Here is a 20493-nt window from a genome sequence, read left to right as displayed (position 1 = left end):
TAGGGATTCTTTTGTATGAATTAGTGGCCTGTTTTTATTTGAGTTTAATACTGCTGCTCTAAAACACAATATAAGTATATGTCTATAAATATATTAAATGTATACAGAATATCTTGTGTTTTTAAGGTTCTTTGTTTCAAGTGCTACTTTAAGAAATCCCTCTTTCTGCTTATAATTAACAACTGATCACAAATGCGAAGTCTGTCCTATCAACATATCTAATATATATTATCTCTGTGTGTGTGTGTGTGTGTGTGTGTGTGTGTGTGTGTATGTATATATGTATATATAATCTCCCAGGGTTGGTGCTCTATCCACTGCACCATCTAGTTGTCCCCCCAATATATTTTTGTCTGAAAAAGAAAATGTTACTAACTCAGTTATTCAGAGGTTAAGCAATTCAATTCAAAAATCCTTTAGATGATTACCATTTAAAGGAACTATTCTATATACTCAGAATACAAATATAAGATTCCATAGGATTATTCAAACCATTCATTCTTTTTCTTCTTATGTCTCATTTTGGGGCCCATTTTAAAAAAAACTCCAACCATACAACAAACTATTTATTAATGCTTACATCACAGGGAAGATGAGAAAAATAAAAAGATAAAATCAAATTTTTTTCCCAGGTACAATTTCATTGAAGGAAGAATTTGACATTCAGTGATCTATGCTATCCTTGGTTCTCCATTTCTACTGAAAATTATGTTGGCTGAAATAAATAATTTTTTATAACTTGAATGTAATATTAGAAACCCACATAGCTTCAAATGTCACATACAAAACTAAATAATATAACATGGTGAGTTTGTGTGATAGAAAGATGCAAGATTATTTTGTATTACTAAAGACAAGTATTTAATTTTTATTCCTTTGATAGTAATGAAAACCTAGACAAAATCTTTTACTTTTGAATCCCATTTAATCATTTTTCTTATATTCAGAATATATTAACCAAATATAAATTAAAATGCATGAAAGGAAATGATTTGCAAGTCATTTACTTTGATATTATATAACATAATGGAATACATTAATATTCTGTTAAGAAGGATGCTTCAATATCCTTTTTTGTGTATGAAATGTCATAAAAACATAAAAAGTGTAGTTTGAAGTTTTAATATCTAGTAGACAAAATTTATGAACAAAGATTAGTATTAAGCTGAACATTTTAAAAAAATTAGTTTGATTCATGGTTCTGTCATTTGGATTAACTTTTTAGCTTTTTATATTAAACAAGACTTGAAGGAAAATCTATAAATAACTAATTGAATTATTAAGTAAGAAGATACCAAGTGGCAAAATATAATTCTTAATGCAATAATTCACTCTAGCTTTGCTGATGGGTGGGGTACACCAAATTATTAACAGCCAGAGTAAAGGAGAAGTATGTAAGTTCCCTGTGGCCAAAACCTTTGATTTTGTATAAAATCTGAAAAAAAAAAGATGTTTACAGTTTAAAAGCAACAAAATCTCTATTTTATTTATCAGTAAATGTCAGCCAGAATTGGTGGTTATCTTCCACCAAGTAGAAAGTTATTTTCTAATCCACCTAGTTATCATAATTATTAGTGTCCATGAATATAGAGTATTTGTAGGTAGGAATTAACATGAATAAGGCACTAAGTAGGGTGCTAAGTAGTAAGCTACAACTAACTTTTTTCTTTTAAAATTAGAGATCCATTTATCCACAGAGAATAAGATAGGTGACAGGCAAAAAGAATGTGGGAGAAGGGTAGATATTAGATAAATTGAACCAGTCAATGATTCTGTGCTTAAGGAAGTTCCTGGCTTTTCTTCCCTATCTTGGTTCCATACCTTTCTGTGCTAATAAGTAGTGGGATCATGCCAGGGAGCAGCCATGGCACTTTCAATGTCAGAAATATAGGGAGATCCTATCTCTTCTTTCCAAAAAGTCCACATAAGAGGTGATGAAATTTTGGTTTAGAATATTGGTCAAGTCAAATGAAAGAAAAAGAAGCATGTGAAAAGTGAGGTATGGGTAGGCAACACTTGGCAACTAAAGAGACATAAGAGATGAGAAGAGAAGGAAGAGTTGAGGATGATTTCAAGGTTGCAAAAACCTGAGTGACTGGAGGAATTTCAACAAAAGTAGAGAAGTTAGAAAGAGGGATAATGAGTTCTGTTAAGTAACCCTGTCAAAAGATGGAAATAAGATTAATCTGGTAGGACCTGCTTTTGATTAAGCCATGTTAGTTCTTTGTGTTAATCACTTCCTTTTCTGGATGTTTCTATCTCTTTAATATTATGTAGCCAGGGACTAGCTCTTTCCCAGCAGTTAATCAATGTTGTAATTATTCTTATCCCACTGTCTATGTGGTTCTGTATTTTCTTCAGCTATTGGTTGAAATCAGGGTCTAAGTTCTAGGCTATATCTAGGACTACCTTTACCTTAATAATAAAAGCTAGCATTTATATTGATCTTTAATTGCAAAGCACTAAAGATATATTATCTCATTTGAACCTTTGCTTTTACTTTTCTCATTTTACAGAAGAGAAAAACTAAGACTGAAAGAGGTTAAGTGACTTTTGCAGGGTCACACATCACATTATTAAGTATATCAAGGTATTTGAACTCAGGTCTTCTTAAAACCAAGAGAAAGACTCCTAGTTAGCAGCACCAGCTTATCTGTAAAATGAGGGGGTTGGGGGAAATAGAGAATTTAGGTAGACTTTTGAGGTCCCTTTCAGCTTCAAAATACTCTTATAATTTGGTCCAAGCCAAATGATGACCCTTATTGTCTTTTAGATTTTGTATCAGATCAAATGCATTTCATCATCATTTCCCTAATCCATCCATCGATCTCCATCCTTAAATTTTCCCTGAAGCTCCTAGCCCACAGAGGCTCAGTCAAACTAAGACCTGTTAAAAGACCTTGGCTTAAAAAGTCACCGTATCCAGGGCTTTCTCTAGTTGTCCTGATCCATATGTGACCACTGGACCCAGATGGCTCCCAGAGGAGAAAGTAAACCCAGTGACTGCACAGTCTTCCCTCACTTAAATTCAATTGACTTGCATGTCATGGCATCACCTTCCTGATGTCATGGCCCTCTTTGAGAATAAGGGACAAACAATAATCTTAAAGCCAAGTACACTTTGTTATCTAGTGGTCTTTAAGAGAGTTGGTTGGGAAAAGAACCCTTTAATTTGGGAATCTCTCATAATATCTTGCCTATTTTATCATACAGCTATTTGTTTTTCTCTTTATTCCTTTTCATTTTAATATATGACTCAAAGAATCACAGTAATCCTTTTCCCTTTCCTACTATCATTACTATTAGCATAATCTCTTTCTAGTGGTGAATAAAAATCCTTTCTTGATCGTGTTTTTTTTCCTTAATGGTAAGAAATAAAGAGATGTTTATGATTTTATTTTAAAATTTAAAAGTTTTAATTTACAAGAAATATGTTTTAAAGGGTAAAACCTATCTGCCTATGATAGGATCATGGTTTCTTTCCCCCAATTTTATCTTTCATGTTCTTTTCTTTAGTCTATTTTCTATCACAGTTTTCATATGATCATTGCAAAATGATGCATATCATATTCCTCCTGACTAGATTGTAAGCCATATAAAAGCAGGGAATTTCTGAATTCTCTCTCTCTCTCTCTCCAAACATGATGTTTTAATCCATTCTACTTTTGGATAGTTATAATAGGAATATTTTCTTTATATTAAGCTCAAAATCTTCCCCTGTGCAATTCCACCTGTTGTACCCAGTTATATCCTGGGAAGATAAGCAGAAGAAGTTTGTCAATAAGCATTTCTCATGTAATCTGTGCCAGGCTCCATTCTAAGGGCTGGAGATACAAAGGGAAAAACATTCCTTGTTTCAAGCTCACATTATAAAGAATCTAATCTTTTCTTTCACATGATAACTATTAATGTTATATATAAGTTTTCTCTTCTCCAAAATAAATAATTAATGAATCTCAGGACGCTTTACTCTTGAGGCCATTTGTTATCCTATTTGTCCTTGTGTGGATACCTCCTGGCTTATCAATATCCTTCCTAAAATAGGACACCCAGAAGAAAAATAAAACTTAGGATGCAGTTTGTCCAAGAAAGAGATAATTACAGTAAAAATTATTTCCTTCTTCCTTCTGGACACTTTACCACTCTTGTTGTTGTTGTTGTTTTTTTTTTTTTTTAGGTTTTTGCAAGGCAAATGTGGTTAAGTGGCTTGCCCAAGGCCACACAGCTAGGTAATTATTAAGTGTCTGAGACTAGATTTGAACCCAGGTACTCCTGACTCCAGGGCTGGTGCTTTATTCACTATGCCACCTAGCCGCCCCACACTTTACCACTCTTAATACAGACAGAGACATATAAGTTGTTTTGTTCTCTGATGAAGATTATCATCCTGAGATTATACTGGTTTGTAGTTGACTACTGGCTCAAACTTATTTTCAAATGAATTGCTTTCTAGTCATAACTCTAAGCATCTTATACTTGTAAAGGTGTATGTATGTGTGTATGCAGGCATGTATTTATTTAAACCTAAGGGTAGGTTTCAAAGGACTGCAAGTGGATAGTGTCAAGCCTGGAGTCAAGAAGACTAATCTTTCTGAGTTCAAATCTTTTCTCAGATACTTACTATCACTGAAACCCTAGGCAAGTCACTTAACCCTGTTTGCCTCCATTTCCTCATCTATAAAATGATTTGGAGAAGGAAATGGCAATCCATCCCAACATCTTTGCCAAGAAAACTTAAATATGGGTTCATGAAGAGTTGAACATAACTGAAAAACTAAACAACCACCACAACAACAGGGTTTTAAAATCCAATTAAAACAAATAATAAAGACTTGGTGAATAAATGAAACAAAATGTTATCAATGAAATTTTTGATAAAGGGAAAGCATTCTTTTAATAATACATAATTCTAAATTTATATACTCTGAAAAAGCATTACATGACACGTACAGACAACTAATGCATTTATATAAACTATCTACTTATAAACACTTAATTTATGATTGACAAAAATTTGTGCTAAGTTGTAGGGAAAACAAGTCTTAAGAATATTTATCCTTGCTTCCTGTAAGGTGAAATGAATTTGCATTCCAATTTACACTATTCATGGAGGGATTGTTCTACAGCTCACTCTTCTCATACTGAGGTAGTATATCTTCTCTTATACATTAGAATTAACAAACTACTGGGGCCCAGAAATGTTGTTCCTTGCCACCTCCTTCCTCCAACATTATTTTTCTGAAACTACACTACTTCCCAAAGCAAAAACATACAAAAACACAGACTTGGTAACATCCTGGATTCAACAACTAGAGAAGTTAGTGAATTATGGAAATATATTCTAGGGCAGCTAGAATTCATTTTCCTCTAAGAAACAATGCTATAAATGATGTTTAAATTTAATGAACCAGTACAATTAATGAAACCTCCTATAGAGCTGTGCATGTATTCTAGCCCTTTGCTTAAAGAGTATAAAACATACTAAGAAGATACAATTCCTATTTTTTGGTGAACCTGTGACTGAGAAGGTTGCGTTAAAGATTAGTGATTAATATAAGAAAACATATTTTCAAGCATTTTCCTTAAATATATATAATATAATAAATGCTAAAATAATTATATACAAGATAATTTTAATATATATTTTATTGCATATAACTGCATATATGTTTATAATATATAATTTGAGCCAATATAATAACTATAATAATAAAAATATAATTCTATATGATATATATTTAATATATCAAAAATATATAATATATTTAATATAATGTCAAAATAAATATCTTATTGAAAGTGTTTCCATACAGTTCATACATTGATATTTATTTGCATTTTAAATAATAATAAAATTATTTAATAATAAATAATAATAAAGATCTTGAGAATTTTTTTTTTTAAAAGAAAAACCTGGCCACCATTTAGACCATTATTAGAAATAGTCAATTTAGAAAAGAACCTATTCCTAGACTGGAGAACAACCTTATAAAAATTTATCTGTTTATTTGAGATAGATTGCCTTTAAAAGTATAAGACATACAAGATCTTCCTGAGATGATGGCTATACTCTGGGTCACTATTTGGAGCTTTCCTGGGGGAAGGGATGATGGGGAGTCAAGATAAAAAAGTGGACAAGAAGGGTGAAGGAGAGCCTGAGGAGGCATTTACAAGTTACCTATATAGGGAAGTGAATCTGAGGATCTTAGGAGTTGGAAGGTATCTCAGAGGTCATCTAATTCAATTAATACCTATTGGATGACTTTTATCCTTAAAAAGGAGTTGCCTAACTCTATCTGAATATCTCTGGTGACAAGAAACCTCATATTAAATCCCTATTCCCCTTCCATTTTTGAAGTTTTAAATAAGAGAATTGTTGATCTGGATCCAGGACTTCAGAAACCATATCTATTCTGAACTTATCATTATACAGAGGAGGAAAAGGAGGTTTAGAGTACTTGAGTGACTTTTCTATGATCATACAGCTACTGTCAGAAGTAGAATTTGAATGTAGGTTGTCCTGACTTCAAGATAATGCTATATTCACTTCTGCCTCTCGTAACTGTTAGTAAATTTTTTGAGTAGAAGTTCGTTTTATATTTTTACTCCGTGTTCTAATTCTAGTTCTTCCCCTGAGGGACAAAAAAAGTATAATTCTTTTTCACCCAACATAACCTTTTGACTACTTGAAGATACCTATAAGTCTTTTCTATGCTAAACATTCTCACTTCCTTAACAGATCTTCAAATGGAATGGTTTTGAGTTTTTATGCACTGTGTTCACACTTCTCTGGATGTGCTCCAGCTCATTAAAATCTCAGATAAAATGTGGCAACTTAGAACTAGATCTAATATTTCAAATGTAATCTGGCTCGGGCAAATTTCCGTGGGACTACCACCTGGCTTATGATGTACACTTATACTTTCATTAACAATGCCCCAAAATGGTATTAGTCCTTTGGCTGTCTTGTCATATCACTGATTCATTCTGAACTTATCTCCACTAGAATTCTTATACTTTCTTCACAAGAATTATTTTCAAGCCATGTAATCTCCAAATAGTCTTTGTGAATTAGGTTTGGAGGAAGGAAAAGTGGAGCTATTATTTCTAGAAAAGAAGTGATAAAATATCTTCTACAGATAAATATCAACAGGAGAAAAAGTGTACATTAAACTAATTAGGGGAATTATTTGCTAATATTATTTAAAGAAGGTTAACAAAATTTATGTATTATGAACTAATCCATGATGCTATCACAAATATCTAGACAATGAAATAATTTAACATGCATTCTTGTAGAACTAACCTGTAAAACTCTCATCATCATCAGATAGAGGCACTTCTCTTTTCAGAAGTAGTTCTAACTCTTCTGTCTCTGCTACATCCACTGGTCGTTCCCCATGTTTGTTAGCTTGAAATGCATTTCCGCCATGTCGAAGTAGCAGCTTGACAATCTGCAATATTAAGCAGTTTAAATTCTTTAAATTTTATAAATGCAACAGAATTCAACTCACATTTATTAAGTACCTATTATGTGCAGAGCAATGCATTAGATGCTAAAGGCTATAAAAGTATCAGATTTTGCCCTCATGACAGCTATGATCCAGATGAACATTAACTACTAACTTCCACTGTTTAAATTTCAGAGACAATACAGATTCACAGATAAATTATATCTAAAATTACCTTTTTAATTAAAAAATGAGAAGATTCACAATGAATTAAATAATTAAATATTTTCATGTGTCTAAACAGAATTATTATGGAAAATAGAAAAAATGTATCACTAAATTATAGATCTTCTTACAAAACTAAATTAATGGATTATTCAAATGTAGACTATGTTAAATTGATATATGTGAAATAACTGACTTACAGATCACATATATGACTTAATTGCATATAGCTGAAATACCTAAGCAACTCAGGAGATAGGGATAACTAATTTTTTTTTTTGACCAGGAAAATGGGGTTGTTACTTGCCTAGGGTCTGATTTTCAGATTTGAATTCAGGTCTTCCTGACTCCAGGATCATCCACTATACCACCTAGCTGCCCCCAGGATAAGTAATTCTTTCTTGCCCAAGGCCACTCAGCTAGGTAATTATTAAGTGTCTGAGGCCGGATTTGAATTTAAGTACTCCTGACTCCAGGGCAGTCCGCTGTGCCACCTAGCTGGCCCCAGGATAAGTAATTCTTAACAAGTTCCTTTACAAGGAATTATTATTGCTATTAAACCATGAACATCTAGTTATTCAGGAAAAATATTAGTTGGAAAGGTTCAGGTTTATAATATTTGAATTTGCAAAATGGAATTTGAAAGACCTGAGTTCAAATCCAATCTCAGACAATTGCTAGTTGTGTGAACTTGGGCAACTCATTTAACCTGCTTGCCTCAGTTTTCTCAACAATAAAAAATTACAGCATCTACCTTACAGGGGGGTTGTGAGGATCAAATGTATTTGTATTTGTAATTACAAATAGTATTTGTAAACAGTGCTAAGCACAGTGTCTGGAGCAGAATAGGTATTAAATAAATACTTATTTCCTTCCCCTTCCTCTTCTGTTGTTCTTTTTCAGGAGTCAAAGAAAGAAGAGGAAAAAAAAGTGATAAACAAGCTTTTTAATTGCACATAGTCTGTAAGTGCATTTTTTAGGGGGAGGTGGAACAGGGATGTGCACCCCTGTAATTTTATCAATGTATGGAGCTGTGTGGAAATACTTTCAATGACTAGTCTGCAACTTACAGTGGAGAGGTTAAGGGTAGAAAGAAATAAGCATTTACATACTGTCTGCTATGTGCAAAGCCACTATGTTAAGCACTTTTACAAATATCTCATTTGACAGGTAATTTGTTGTCAGTGGCAGGGCTTACACACAAGTCTTCCTCACTTCAAGGCCAGAACTCTATGTGTTTATGTTATTCTTCAAATGGTTCAACAGTGATGCACTTTTCATGAACCAATATGGGGTTTTCTTGGCAAAAATATTGGAGTATTTTTCCTTCTCCAGCTTATTTTTACAGATGAAGTGACTTGCCCAGAGTTACACTGCTGTTAAGTGTAGCCAGATTGAAACTCATCAAGACGAGTCTTCCTGTCTCTAGCCTCAACTTTTATATTCACTGTGGCATGTGCCTATAGTAAATAAAAATTAATGGCTTTTCTTCTAAAAATGTTATTTACCTACTGTCCTCTGGAAGAGAACCAGAAATAGTCTTTTTTTTTTTTTTTAGGTTTTTGCAATGCAAATGTGGTTAAGTGGCTTGCCCAAGGCCACACAGCTAGGTAATTATTAAGTGTCTGAGACTGGATTCAAACCCAGGTACTCCTGACTCCAGGGCCGGTGCTTTATCCCACCTAGCTGCCCCCAGAAATAGTCTTTTGAAAATCTGCGCCTATAGGGCATATTCTGAGACTATATAAATATGACATCCTCCCTGAAACTTCCATTCCAGTGCCTTACCCAGAAATGGAGATGCCATTGCTCTCTTTTAATTTCCTTTTAAAATTTAATTTTTTTTTCAAATACATGTAAGGGTAATTTTCAACAAAGATCCTTTTGCAAGTTTTTGAGTTCCAGATTTTTCTACAACCTTCCCTTCACTCCCCCTTCCCAATGAGTGAACAATCTGATATAAGTTGCATTGCTCTCTTTTCATGATATAAAGTACTGTACAGATGGCTAAATTAAAATAAAGTCCCACTACTTTTCCCCTCCCCATTTCTAAGATCAATTCCTTATTCATTTTCAATGTATGTCTTGAACGTGTGGTTTAAAATACTAACTGAATTGGTATGTCAATCCAATAGAATGCCATAATCTGATCAGAAAGTAATTTCTCATCTATTTATAGTTTTTTCTGCATGAATTATTTGCTGTCTTTTTAGTTACTATTAATCTCACTGAGAAAGAATCAGGGGTCCTTGGTCTCATTCAACTGAATCATTTTCCTTTGCTTTGAAGTATTTATTCAAAGTTCCTGAACTCTTTTACTAGGTTAACTAGGTTTGCACTTAATGTTTTTCTTGTTTGTTTATCTGACTACGTTAAAGGTCTTTGAAATTTATTCTTTAAGAACTTGGGAATTTCCTTATTTTAAACCTCTTTGGCTCAATTTCTGACCCTCCCTTTCTTCCCTCCCATACCCACATGGCAGTTTCTTTAGTGGCTGGACCTCAGTGTCTCATTTTCATCCCATGTCGGGCAATTCACAGCTCACAAATCTTTGTCTCTGATCCAAGTGACTTCTAAAGTGACCAGCTAAATGCTGAGTTCTTTTTCTCAGGTTCAGTAGTATCTTATACAGCCCCCACACCTCACAGGGGTTCTGCCCCTCCCTGTTCCCTCTATTCCTCAGTTTTCTGGCCCAGGGGCAGAGAGTACTACCATACCTAGTGCAGCCTGAATAAATTTTTGCCATTTGTAGTTTAGATCTCTGCAGAACTAGGAGGAGAAATGAATTTTGGTGAAGAGTTGAGATTTTTTAGAAGTACAGGAATTCCCTTTGTCACTCCACTTTCCTGCAAAGCTGTGTTGTAGCTTCAGCAAATTTCAGCATTGGAAGAAGTGGGAGTGGAAGTGTGGGTATGGTGATGAATTCTTTTGCAAGCTCAGGAGTCTGGTTGTGCAGCTTAGTTGCCAAGAGTGTGGTGTATAGTATGAGAGGGGATGCAGAGTACTTGTTTGGGTTAAGAGAATATTGGCTTTCTTTATTGTTAGTTCATTGATTTTTCTGCCTCATTTGGATTCTGTTGGGACTCCCAACCACAGCCAGGTTGCTGCTCATGGATGGGGAAGAGGGCAGCGTGGCTGAGGCATCCTGACTCAGGCCAGAGCTGGAAGGTGGGGATGTGGAAGGGGACCATGAGGTTAACCATAGGCGAGTTGTCACCATCACCTGTTGACTAGAGGAGTCTTCCACCAGGCCCACCTTGATCACCCCAATGAAAGGAATAAACTTCTGGTAGGAATCTTCGTCTTGGAATTTGTGCCTGCACGTCAGCATGGCTTCTGCCACTGGCAGCTGGTGTGTCATGCCAGCCCCACTCATGTACTGCATCATGCAGCCCACGACATACAGAGACTCTGAAACTGGGGACTCAGAGTGACTGAATAAGTCCCTCCAGGCTGGGTTGAGGAAGGTGCTGCTGTACCTACTGTCCACCAAGCCCATGTACTTGGTGACTAGGTGAAAACCAAGTGGAATGATGAGGAAGCGAACTCTTTAATTTCTAAAGGCAATCCAATCCTGCTCTCCTTTGCCTGCTTAATTTTGGGTGCAGTTCCCTGTCCACCTTCAATGTCTATCCAATATATGTAAGCTATACAGGTTGTCATTTCAATGGCAAGTCCTAGTCTGGATAGTAAGTATTCTTCATCTACTTATTTTTTCCTTTAAGAATAGTTATATCAAACTCTTTATAGTGTTAATGAATTTCATTCAGATGGATTTGTAAAGTGACTTGATCCAATTGGTACAATATTATAAATAAGCATAAGTTTCAAAGATCCCACCATCTCTTCCCTTTTTACTTGAATTCTGTACTGGTGTTCTCTATGATAATAGGCAAACAAACACCTTTGGTTATGTCTGTCCCAGTATTATACCTCATTTAATAAAACGGATCAGAGGGTCATCTGACAAGGTTTCTTTTATAAAACCTTTGAAGTGAACCTGAGTAATTTGGCATATGAATGAGATCACTTTTTAAAAAAAGAGCTATAAAGAAGGTATTTTGTACTACTGCATCAAATGATTTCTTTTTAAGTAGACATAGTAGACCTCGTATTCTCTAATTTTTGAATTAACTATATAATAATAAAGATAAAATCTGCCAAGGATATTGCCTGCAAAAACCTGCTTCCATCTAATCAAGGTTTCTCTTAAAGTCTATGTGTGTATCTATTTCATTTTCATAGAAAAATATACTTTTAGGTATTCCTGTTATTTCTGTTAAAATGTAAACTTTTTTTTTTTTAGGTTTCTGTAAGGGAATGGGGTCAAGTGGCTTGCCCAAAGCCACACAGCTAGGTAATTATTAAGTGTGTGAGGCCGGATTTGAACTCAGGTACTCCTGACTCCAGGGCTAGCGCTCTATCCACTGCACCACCTAGCTCCCTGTAAGTAAGCTTCTTGAGGCACAAACTGTCTCACTTTTTCTATTTTCATTCCCATCAAAGGTTGTGAGCTTTGTCACAGTTTTGGTATCTTTTCTTTTTTTAGATATCTTGAGAAATGATCTCTCAACATTCTTAAAATTGTGCTTTTATGTATATATACCAAGTATGCATCACTTGTTTTCCCTAACTTTGTTCTTTTCAGTGCTATTTCTACTTCCTTTACAAGAATATCTGCGAATAGGATGTTAATGTCCAAATGTGATAGTTCCTGTGTCCTGGACTAATTTCACTAAGATCATCAAAATCCCAGGTTCCTCTTACTTTCCTTCTCCTGGTAAACTGAATACTCAATTATCCAGCTGTCTGGTCTCCGAACTACAACTCTGCCTGATTAGTACCCCTCTCCTTTCCCATTTAGAGTGCCTCCCAGATCTGTCTACCCTTTATACAGGGTTTTCTGGACTACCTGTCAGGGTGTAAATGGTTCACTATAAAACTTTTTGCAGATTCTTTCCATTTTCTATGTTGTTCTCTTTACAGTTTCATTATTATATGCTCCCAGGAAGAACTTTGCTTATTTAAGTTTTATCTTTCACCAAGCTAATTTTTAAATTGATTTTTTAAAATTAATTTTTATGGATAGCTTTTGTTTTTATATCACTATCATTTCTGATTATAACCCTTTTCCATCCTCTATTACATTGTTTAAAAAAAACAGGAAAAGGAAAAAAGAAAAGAACAAGAATTCAACAAAAACTCATATATCAAATGAGTCTGACACAATGTACAATGTTTCACACCCACATCTCACCTCTGGAAAGACAGAATGAGATGAGAACCTATTCTTTAGAGTCAAGCTTTCACCACGATTTCTTTAGAATAAGTATTTTTTCCCTCTTAAATTTCTGGTTGTGTTATGAGACCAATACTTCTAATAATCTTCCATTGTTCTTTTCCAAAATATTTTACACACTTGTTTATATTTTAAATCGGTGTTGTCCTGGCTGCCACATCTCCTTACTGGGCAAGGAGATAAAATGTTGTTCACTGGTTCAGACTTCCATCAAGACTGGTGAGAGGAAGCTGGGATTGGTAATCTCCTTCCATCTTGAGGGTTACAGTGAGGTATGATCCTGCTGGAGGCTGATGAGCTCAGCTGATTTCTGATACTTCTCTCATTTTTATTGAACACACTGCACCATGTACCTGCTCACTAGGTTTTTGGTTCCTTGAGGGACATATTCCCAGGCTTGCCCTTGTCTGCTCCAGAATACTGAAGTCATCTGCTCAGGACACATCACGTTCAGATGCCTCCTAGGACACAACACAATAGGCCAGGCAACTGAAATCTATATTGGCACTAAGAGAGTCAATCTTGAAATTCTAATTCTTTATCTTTATTAGTAGAGTTCACTGTTACCTTGCCTGGATTCATTGGCTAGTATGCCCCACTTCATTTCTTTCCTCATTCCTGTGGACACCCAAGTTCAAAAGAACAAATCTCTCATTCCTATTTACCTCGATTTTTATCCCTCTAGATCTGTTTTTCCTTTACAATGTGCCCTTTAGTAACCTGATCCATAATTAACAAGCATTCTCTCATTTTATACCATTTCTTCTCTTGCTTCTTCTATCTTATGGCACTTTCTGAATCCTGATTCCTTCCAGTTGACACTGAATCTCTGGACACCCTTTTAAAAACTGGCTGTACTTTCACACATACCCCTACCCCCTAATTCACTCATCATATCAGAGGTGCCATAATACCCCCCACACACTACTTTCTAGAGTCTCTGTTTCTCATCATCGCTCCACAACCTCTCTTCCTCCTTTGAGAATTATGCAATCCATTTTTATCATCCAATCCAGACTCTGGCAGCTTTTATCAAAGAGTGTCGTGCTTAATTCAGTCTTTCTTTCCATCCCAAATCTATACTAAGAGACTTAAACATATATATATATATATATATATATATATATATATATATATATATATATATATATGTATATGTATATGTATATACTGATAATCCCTCAAGTATTCTAACTTCACAGTTCCACAATATCAAGATCTATGACTTATTCCTCCAATTCAGTTCACTTCCATACAGAGCTTCTGGCATCAGTTACAAGTGTTCCACTTCTAGTCATCCTGTTCTATATTTTTCCAATAGACCCCAAAGGCTCCAGAGGAGAGAATGAGGCTGATGACTTAGCACAGAACCCCTCATTCAAATATAATTCATTTTGCAAGTCATGACATCACCTTTCTGATGTCAGGTCCTCTCTTTGAGAGTGACAGACAATAAACAACAATCTACAACCTCTATGTAATATAAAATTTGAAACTCCTTTATCTTATCATAATCTTTTATCATTACATTTCATTTTTTGCCTTTTTCTAAACTTAGTTTTTTTGTCCTGATCATGACTTCGAGTCACTCCATCCTTCAGTACTCCAGGCTCTGGTTTCACTCTCTTCCCAAATTCCTTTTTCCAGGGTTCCATGCAATCAGATTTTAAGAGGCAAAGGTGGGAAAGTCATCAAGAGAGTAATAAACAGGTCTAGCAGAGATCATGAGAAGGCCAGAATCTAGTGTCAAATTTAAGTTGAATTTTTTTGGATGGGAAAATCTGAGTGATTTTTAGTTACAGTAATTGCTTTTGTTTTCTCTTTGTTCCTTCGGTGCTTATTCAATGTTCAGGAGAGATTCAGAAATAAATCAATATTTATCAAGCAACTGATGAGTCTTACCCCTTGATTTCTAATTCTATATCACCACAAAAAGTTGCTAAAAATATTTTTGTACAAATAAGTCCTTTTCCTTTGATCTCTTTGGAATACAGACCTAGTGGTGATATCACCAGGTCAAAAGATATGGACAGTTTTAGAATGGGGGTAAGTTTCAAATTCTTCTCCAGAATGGTTGAACTAGTTCACAATGATGTTTTTACTGTCCCAAATTGATCATATCCCATCATAGCATTTGTCAATTTCCCTTTCTGTGATGTTAAGTAATTTGATAGGTGTGAGGTTGTACTTCAAAGATGCTTTAATTTGCAATTCTCTAATAGCAATGATTTAAAAGTATTTTTTAATGTGTCTGTTGATTTCTTCTTTTGAAAATTGCTTATTCATATCTTTTGACCATTTATCAACTAGGAAATGACTTTTATTTCTTGAAATTTTGGCTCATTTACTTATATATTATTATAAAATAATTTCCCCCAGCTTTCTGTTTTTTTCCCCTAAATTTGACTATATGAGTTTTATTTGTGCAAAAGCTTTTAAATTTTATATATTCAAAATTATCCATTTCATTTCCTGTGATCTTTTTTTTATCTCTTGTTTGGTCATATTTCTTCCCTTATCCATATATCTGATAGGGTTTTTAATTGTCTAAAACATTTATTTTTACTTTATTTTGGTATATATGGTTTGAGATGTTTATCTATGCCCAGTTCCTTCCAAACTGCTTTCCAATTTTTTCCAGCAAGTTTTGTCAAACGGAGGGTTTTTCCTTCCAAAGTTTGGGCTTTTGGGTTTATCAAACTCTAGATTACTATGGTCACCTACTACTCTTCCAATGATCGAATCTATTCCAGTGATTGAATACTCTACTTAATAGCCAGTGCCAAATTGTTTTAATGATTATTGAACAGCTGTCCCATTCTAAAAGTTTTAACTCTCTCGTTTAGAAATGTCAATATTACCAAAACCGTTTTTAAAGAAACCATGTACAATTTATTTAAACTAAGTTCAGAAAGAAGACTATATAAATCTAACTATAAAACACTCTTGCAAAAATGAAAACATCCAAAAAAATTGGAGAATTATTAATTTTTCACAGGCAAATCAATGCAATAAAAATTACAATGTAAATGATTATATAATCTAATTTATTTATTCAATGCTATACAACTCAGAATCCCAAAAGATTCTGTGATAGGGCTAGGACAAAAGAATAATGAAATTCACATGGAAGGTCCAAAGTTCAGTAATCTCAAGAATAATAAGGAAAAAAATAGGGGAGGGAAGGGGTTTCTAAAGTACCAGATATCAAACTATACTTCAAATCACAATCATTAAATAATTTGGTACTGGTTTAAAAAAGACTGATCAGTGGAACTTATTTGTTATACTGCATACAAAAGTTAACATAGTTCACAGAGTTTGAAAAACCTAAAGATGATAGTTCTGGGGAGAAAAACTCACTTTGACAAAAACTTAGTAGTAGTCCAGCAGAATTTAAAATTAGAACAACACTTCACACATACATATCAAAGTTACAAATTAATATTTGACCTAGACATAAAAGATGACATCATAAATTTTAAATTAAAGAAGGAAGAAACATTTTGGATCAAGAGATAGGGTAAGAATATCTAACTAATGTAGGGCAAACAGGATCACACAAGGTAACATGGAAAATACTGATTATTAAAAATTTGAATTTTTGCACAAATAAATTTAATGCAAGAAACACTTGAAGGTAAATGGGAAAAACATTTTCAAAAAGTTTCTCTTCTGAGATTAACTAGATTAATGGTCAAAAGATAAATGAACCAGCAATTTTTAAAGGAAAAAAAAGCAAAGTATCAAGAAAAATATGAGAAAATGCTCCAAATAATTAATAACTTCAAGTAACTCTGAGATTCTACCTCACATTTAATAGAATGGAAAAAGATAATTAGAGAAACTAATAACAAATACTTAAGGTTTTAAGGGGAAAATAGGTAAATTTAGAGTATTGTTGGTAGAGCTGTGAATTGAGTTAGTCATTCTGTAAAACAATATGGAACTACTGCTAGAAAGTTACCAAATTATGCAAAATCTTTGAACTAGTTATGCTACTAATAGGCCTATAGTCTAAAGAAATAAAAAAAAAGGAAAAGAATCTATGAATGCAAAAATATTTAGAGCATGTCTTTTCATGTTAGCTAAAAATTGAAACTAAGGAGACATTCTATTAGGGAATAACTAAACGAATGGTGACATAAGGATGTAAAGGAATGTTATTAAGTCATAAGAAATGATGAAATAGACAATTTCAGAGAAAGCTGGGAAGACTTTTATGACCTGATGAAAAGTGAAGTGAGCAGTTTTTACAATGATAATGACATGCTAGAGAAAAGATACTTTGAAAGATGTTAAGAATTCTATCAATACAATAATAAACCAGTAGTCCAAAAGAGTGAAGAGAAAGCACAAAAACATTGCACTTGTCCCAACAACAGAGTGACAAATTCGAAATGTAGAATGAGCCTTACATTTTCACACATGGCTGATAAAGGAATCTATGTAGATATGGGGATTTGTTTTTTGTTTGGTTTATATTTTTTAAATTTGCTCAATGGTAGTTAAGAGTAAAAGAGAAATGGAAAGAATAGTACCCCAAAAAACCCCAAAACTTGTTAAAAATAAAAATAATAAGCCCAAAAGCATGATTTTAAAAAAAAAAAGAGGAAAAGGAAGGACCTAACTGCAAAAATATTCATAGCTCTGTTTATAATTGAACACTGTCCCTCTTTTCTCCTCCCCCCATTCCCTGGAAACAACCTCTATGTCTAACAACTGGAGAAGAGCTGAATCAACTATCATGTAGTAAATACAATATGCTGCCCTAGATATAAGAAGCTTATATTGGTTCTTGAATCAGAAGGCCCAAATTCCAATAAATAGACTGTTTTTGAGTATTATATTGTTTAAAATTATGGAATATCATTTATTTGTAAAATCATAGTGAAAATTTAACCTTTCTCAATATGTATATACATACACGTTTACAATTAACAATGAAGAGTAACTTATAATATACCATAGACAGTATTTTGCTATTAGGTATATAAAATACTAAAAACAAATTAATTTCTAAATTGTAGACAGATATTTTGAGGGTTCTCTATGTCACTTTTCTAAGATTAAAATCTCTCTAGAAAATAGGGAATATATCATATTCTTTTACAAAGATAGATTTCTCTTATGCAAAGAGCTCCTTATTTGCTAGAGCTTTAAGATTTGGAAGTATGGAATTTATGGTATTTATGGTATTATGAAAATCCAAGCACCAATATAAATAAGTCTTAACTAACTTACATTTTGAAAGCATTAACAAAAATATTGAAAAAGTATTTGAATTGTCATATTGAATAATAAAGAGGAATTGCCGATTTCAAATAGGACATGAAGAATAACAATTAAGCAGCCAATATAGGAGTCGCAAGCATTATTTTCTGGGCTAAATATGACTCTTGGAATTTTGGGCTAACTATTGTCTATTATACTTACATCTCTGTGCCCACTACTAGCTGAATCATGGAGTGGTGTATCATCATCTAATCCTTGTGTGTTAACATCTGCTCCAGCTGCTATGAGGATCTTAGCAACATCATAGTATCCAACATTACAAGCTTCATGTAGTGGTGTCCAACCTAAAGCATAATATTAGACATTAAGCTATATATGAAAAAATACAAAATATATGAACGTAAGTATATAAATAAGATGTAGTGCTTTAAAGTTTGAAAAATACGTTGCATTTATTATAATATCCCTGTGAGGCAGGTCCTCTTATTATCTCTTTATCATCTTGTTATCTTATTATTTTATAGGTGAATAAACTCAGAGGCTAATCTCATACCTAGAGTTATTAAGTATTTGACATGAGATTTAAAGTTCAGGGCTTTCTGAATTGAAATTCTGCAACTATACACTATATTATCTTGTTATTTATATATACATACATAATACATGTATGTACAGTATATATGTCTGTGTATTCACACATAGATACACATACATACACCCATAATGCAGGTACCTACTTTTTCTGCTTTCTTAAGCAGCACAACTTAGGAAAAGATAATCTAGAAAAAAGATAATTGAAAATATATTTTGCATGTAAACAATGTTTCATGTAAAACCTCAGAAAGATTCATTTATGAAGTTAAATGATCATAGTATTAATTTACTAAGTGAAAAGTTTTTTTTAAACTAAAATAAGACAAATTCTGCTTGGAAGAAATGTCAATAAACTAAATTCTTTTCTTCACACTGAGACACAATGCTGCAAAGTGAAAATCCATAATGAAAAGAGACAGCCTAAAGCTAGAAAAACCTAGTTTCAAATTCTACTGGACAGGGATTGAAGTGTGTGAGCCTGAACAGACATCAAAGAATTCTAGAATACCCAGACTCCTCTCTTAACCTAGCCAAATTATACCACTGTACTAAATTTCCTAACTGGGAGTTCTTTGAACCAATGAGATCACACATTTAGTCCAAAAAAAAATATTTAGACTTAGGTAGATATTCATCTTACTCTATGTGAGAGCTTTGATAATCAGATACTAAGTGTAAATGAAATTTCAGGAGGATTATCAAGTCTACTTAAACTCCTATTCTCCCCTAACCCCAAGTAATTGAAACTGTAATGAATCCTGCCACAAACAAGTTTTATCTTAGTCATTAAAAAATATCTACTTGGACCTCTGTTTAAGATCCTTTTCAGTCATTAGCTTAAACTAGCATTTTAAATGAACAAAAATGTCTTTCTTTGAGAATGGAGACAACTGTCTCCTAAACAGAAAAGAATGAAATTTCACAATCTTTAAAAATTGCTATTTATACTATAAACTAAAATTCACACCACTCATTCATGTAATCAGTGTCAAATACAATATTTTTAACTTCAAGGTGTTTACATATGGCAGGAACAGGAGCTTATTTGTCTTACATAGAGAAAAGAATATAAACAAAATTATCTCCGGGGTTGGGGGTGGGTGAGTGGGGTAAGAGTTTGAGAATGGAAAGGAGATTAGCCATTTGGGAGATCAGAGCAGGTGGGCCTTTAATAGAAAAGGGCATTTGGAATGAGTCTTGAAGGAAGCAAGGAATTCTTATACAGATGAGGCGGCAGACTTTAATACAGGGATAAGACACTGTAAAAGGCATGTCAATCAACCAAGCAACATTTATTAAGGACCTACTGTGTGCTGGGTGCTAGGGATACAAAGACAGACCAGAAACAATTCCTGTTCTCAAGAAACTCACTCTATCTCTTCCTCATGCCCCAAAATGAACCAAAGATTTGTTTGCTTATTTACTTTTTCTTTTTACTGTTTATGTAAGAATGCATTCCTTATTTTCTGTTTGAAATTATTTGTTTCCTCAGTTTATGACCAATGAAGATAGAGAACATCATTCAAAACAAACTAGATAATTTTGACTACGTTAAATTAAAAAGCTTTTTGCACAGACAAAATCACTGTAACCAAGATCAAAAGAAATGTAGCAAATTGGGAAACAATTTTTGCAACTAGTATTTCTGACAAAGAACTAATTTCTAAAATATATAGAGAACTGAGCAAA

At 33.6% G+C, this 20493-nt stretch overlaps 1 protein-coding gene across 11 annotated transcripts in view; it reads right to left on the bottom strand.

The window, feature by feature from the left end:
• The window catches only part of ANKRD12 (ankyrin repeat domain 12), a 202872-nt gene that overhangs the window by 50924 nt on the left and 131455 nt on the right, over window positions 1–20493 (bottom strand). For all 11 annotated transcript variants that reach the window (XR_012471634.1, XR_012471635.1, XM_074201603.1 and 8 more), the window contains 2 exons: window positions 18412–18554; window positions 7307–7454 (listed from right to left, as the gene is read on the bottom strand). Coding sequence is in view for 9 of the 11 variants with exons in the window: in XM_074201603.1 (XP_074057704.1) it covers window positions 7307–7454; window positions 18412–18554 (291 nt within the window). In the remaining 2 variants the exon portion in view is untranslated. The remainder of the gene's footprint in view (window positions 1–7306; window positions 7455–18411; window positions 18555–20493) is intronic.

This window comes from Macrotis lagotis, chromosome X (assembly GCF_037893015.1).
Source record: "Macrotis lagotis isolate mMagLag1 chromosome X, bilby.v1.9.chrom.fasta, whole genome shotgun sequence".
Taxonomy (NCBI): Eukaryota; Metazoa; Chordata; class Mammalia; order Peramelemorphia; family Peramelidae; genus Macrotis; species Macrotis lagotis.
This window is presented reverse-complemented; position numbering and strand designations above follow the sequence as displayed.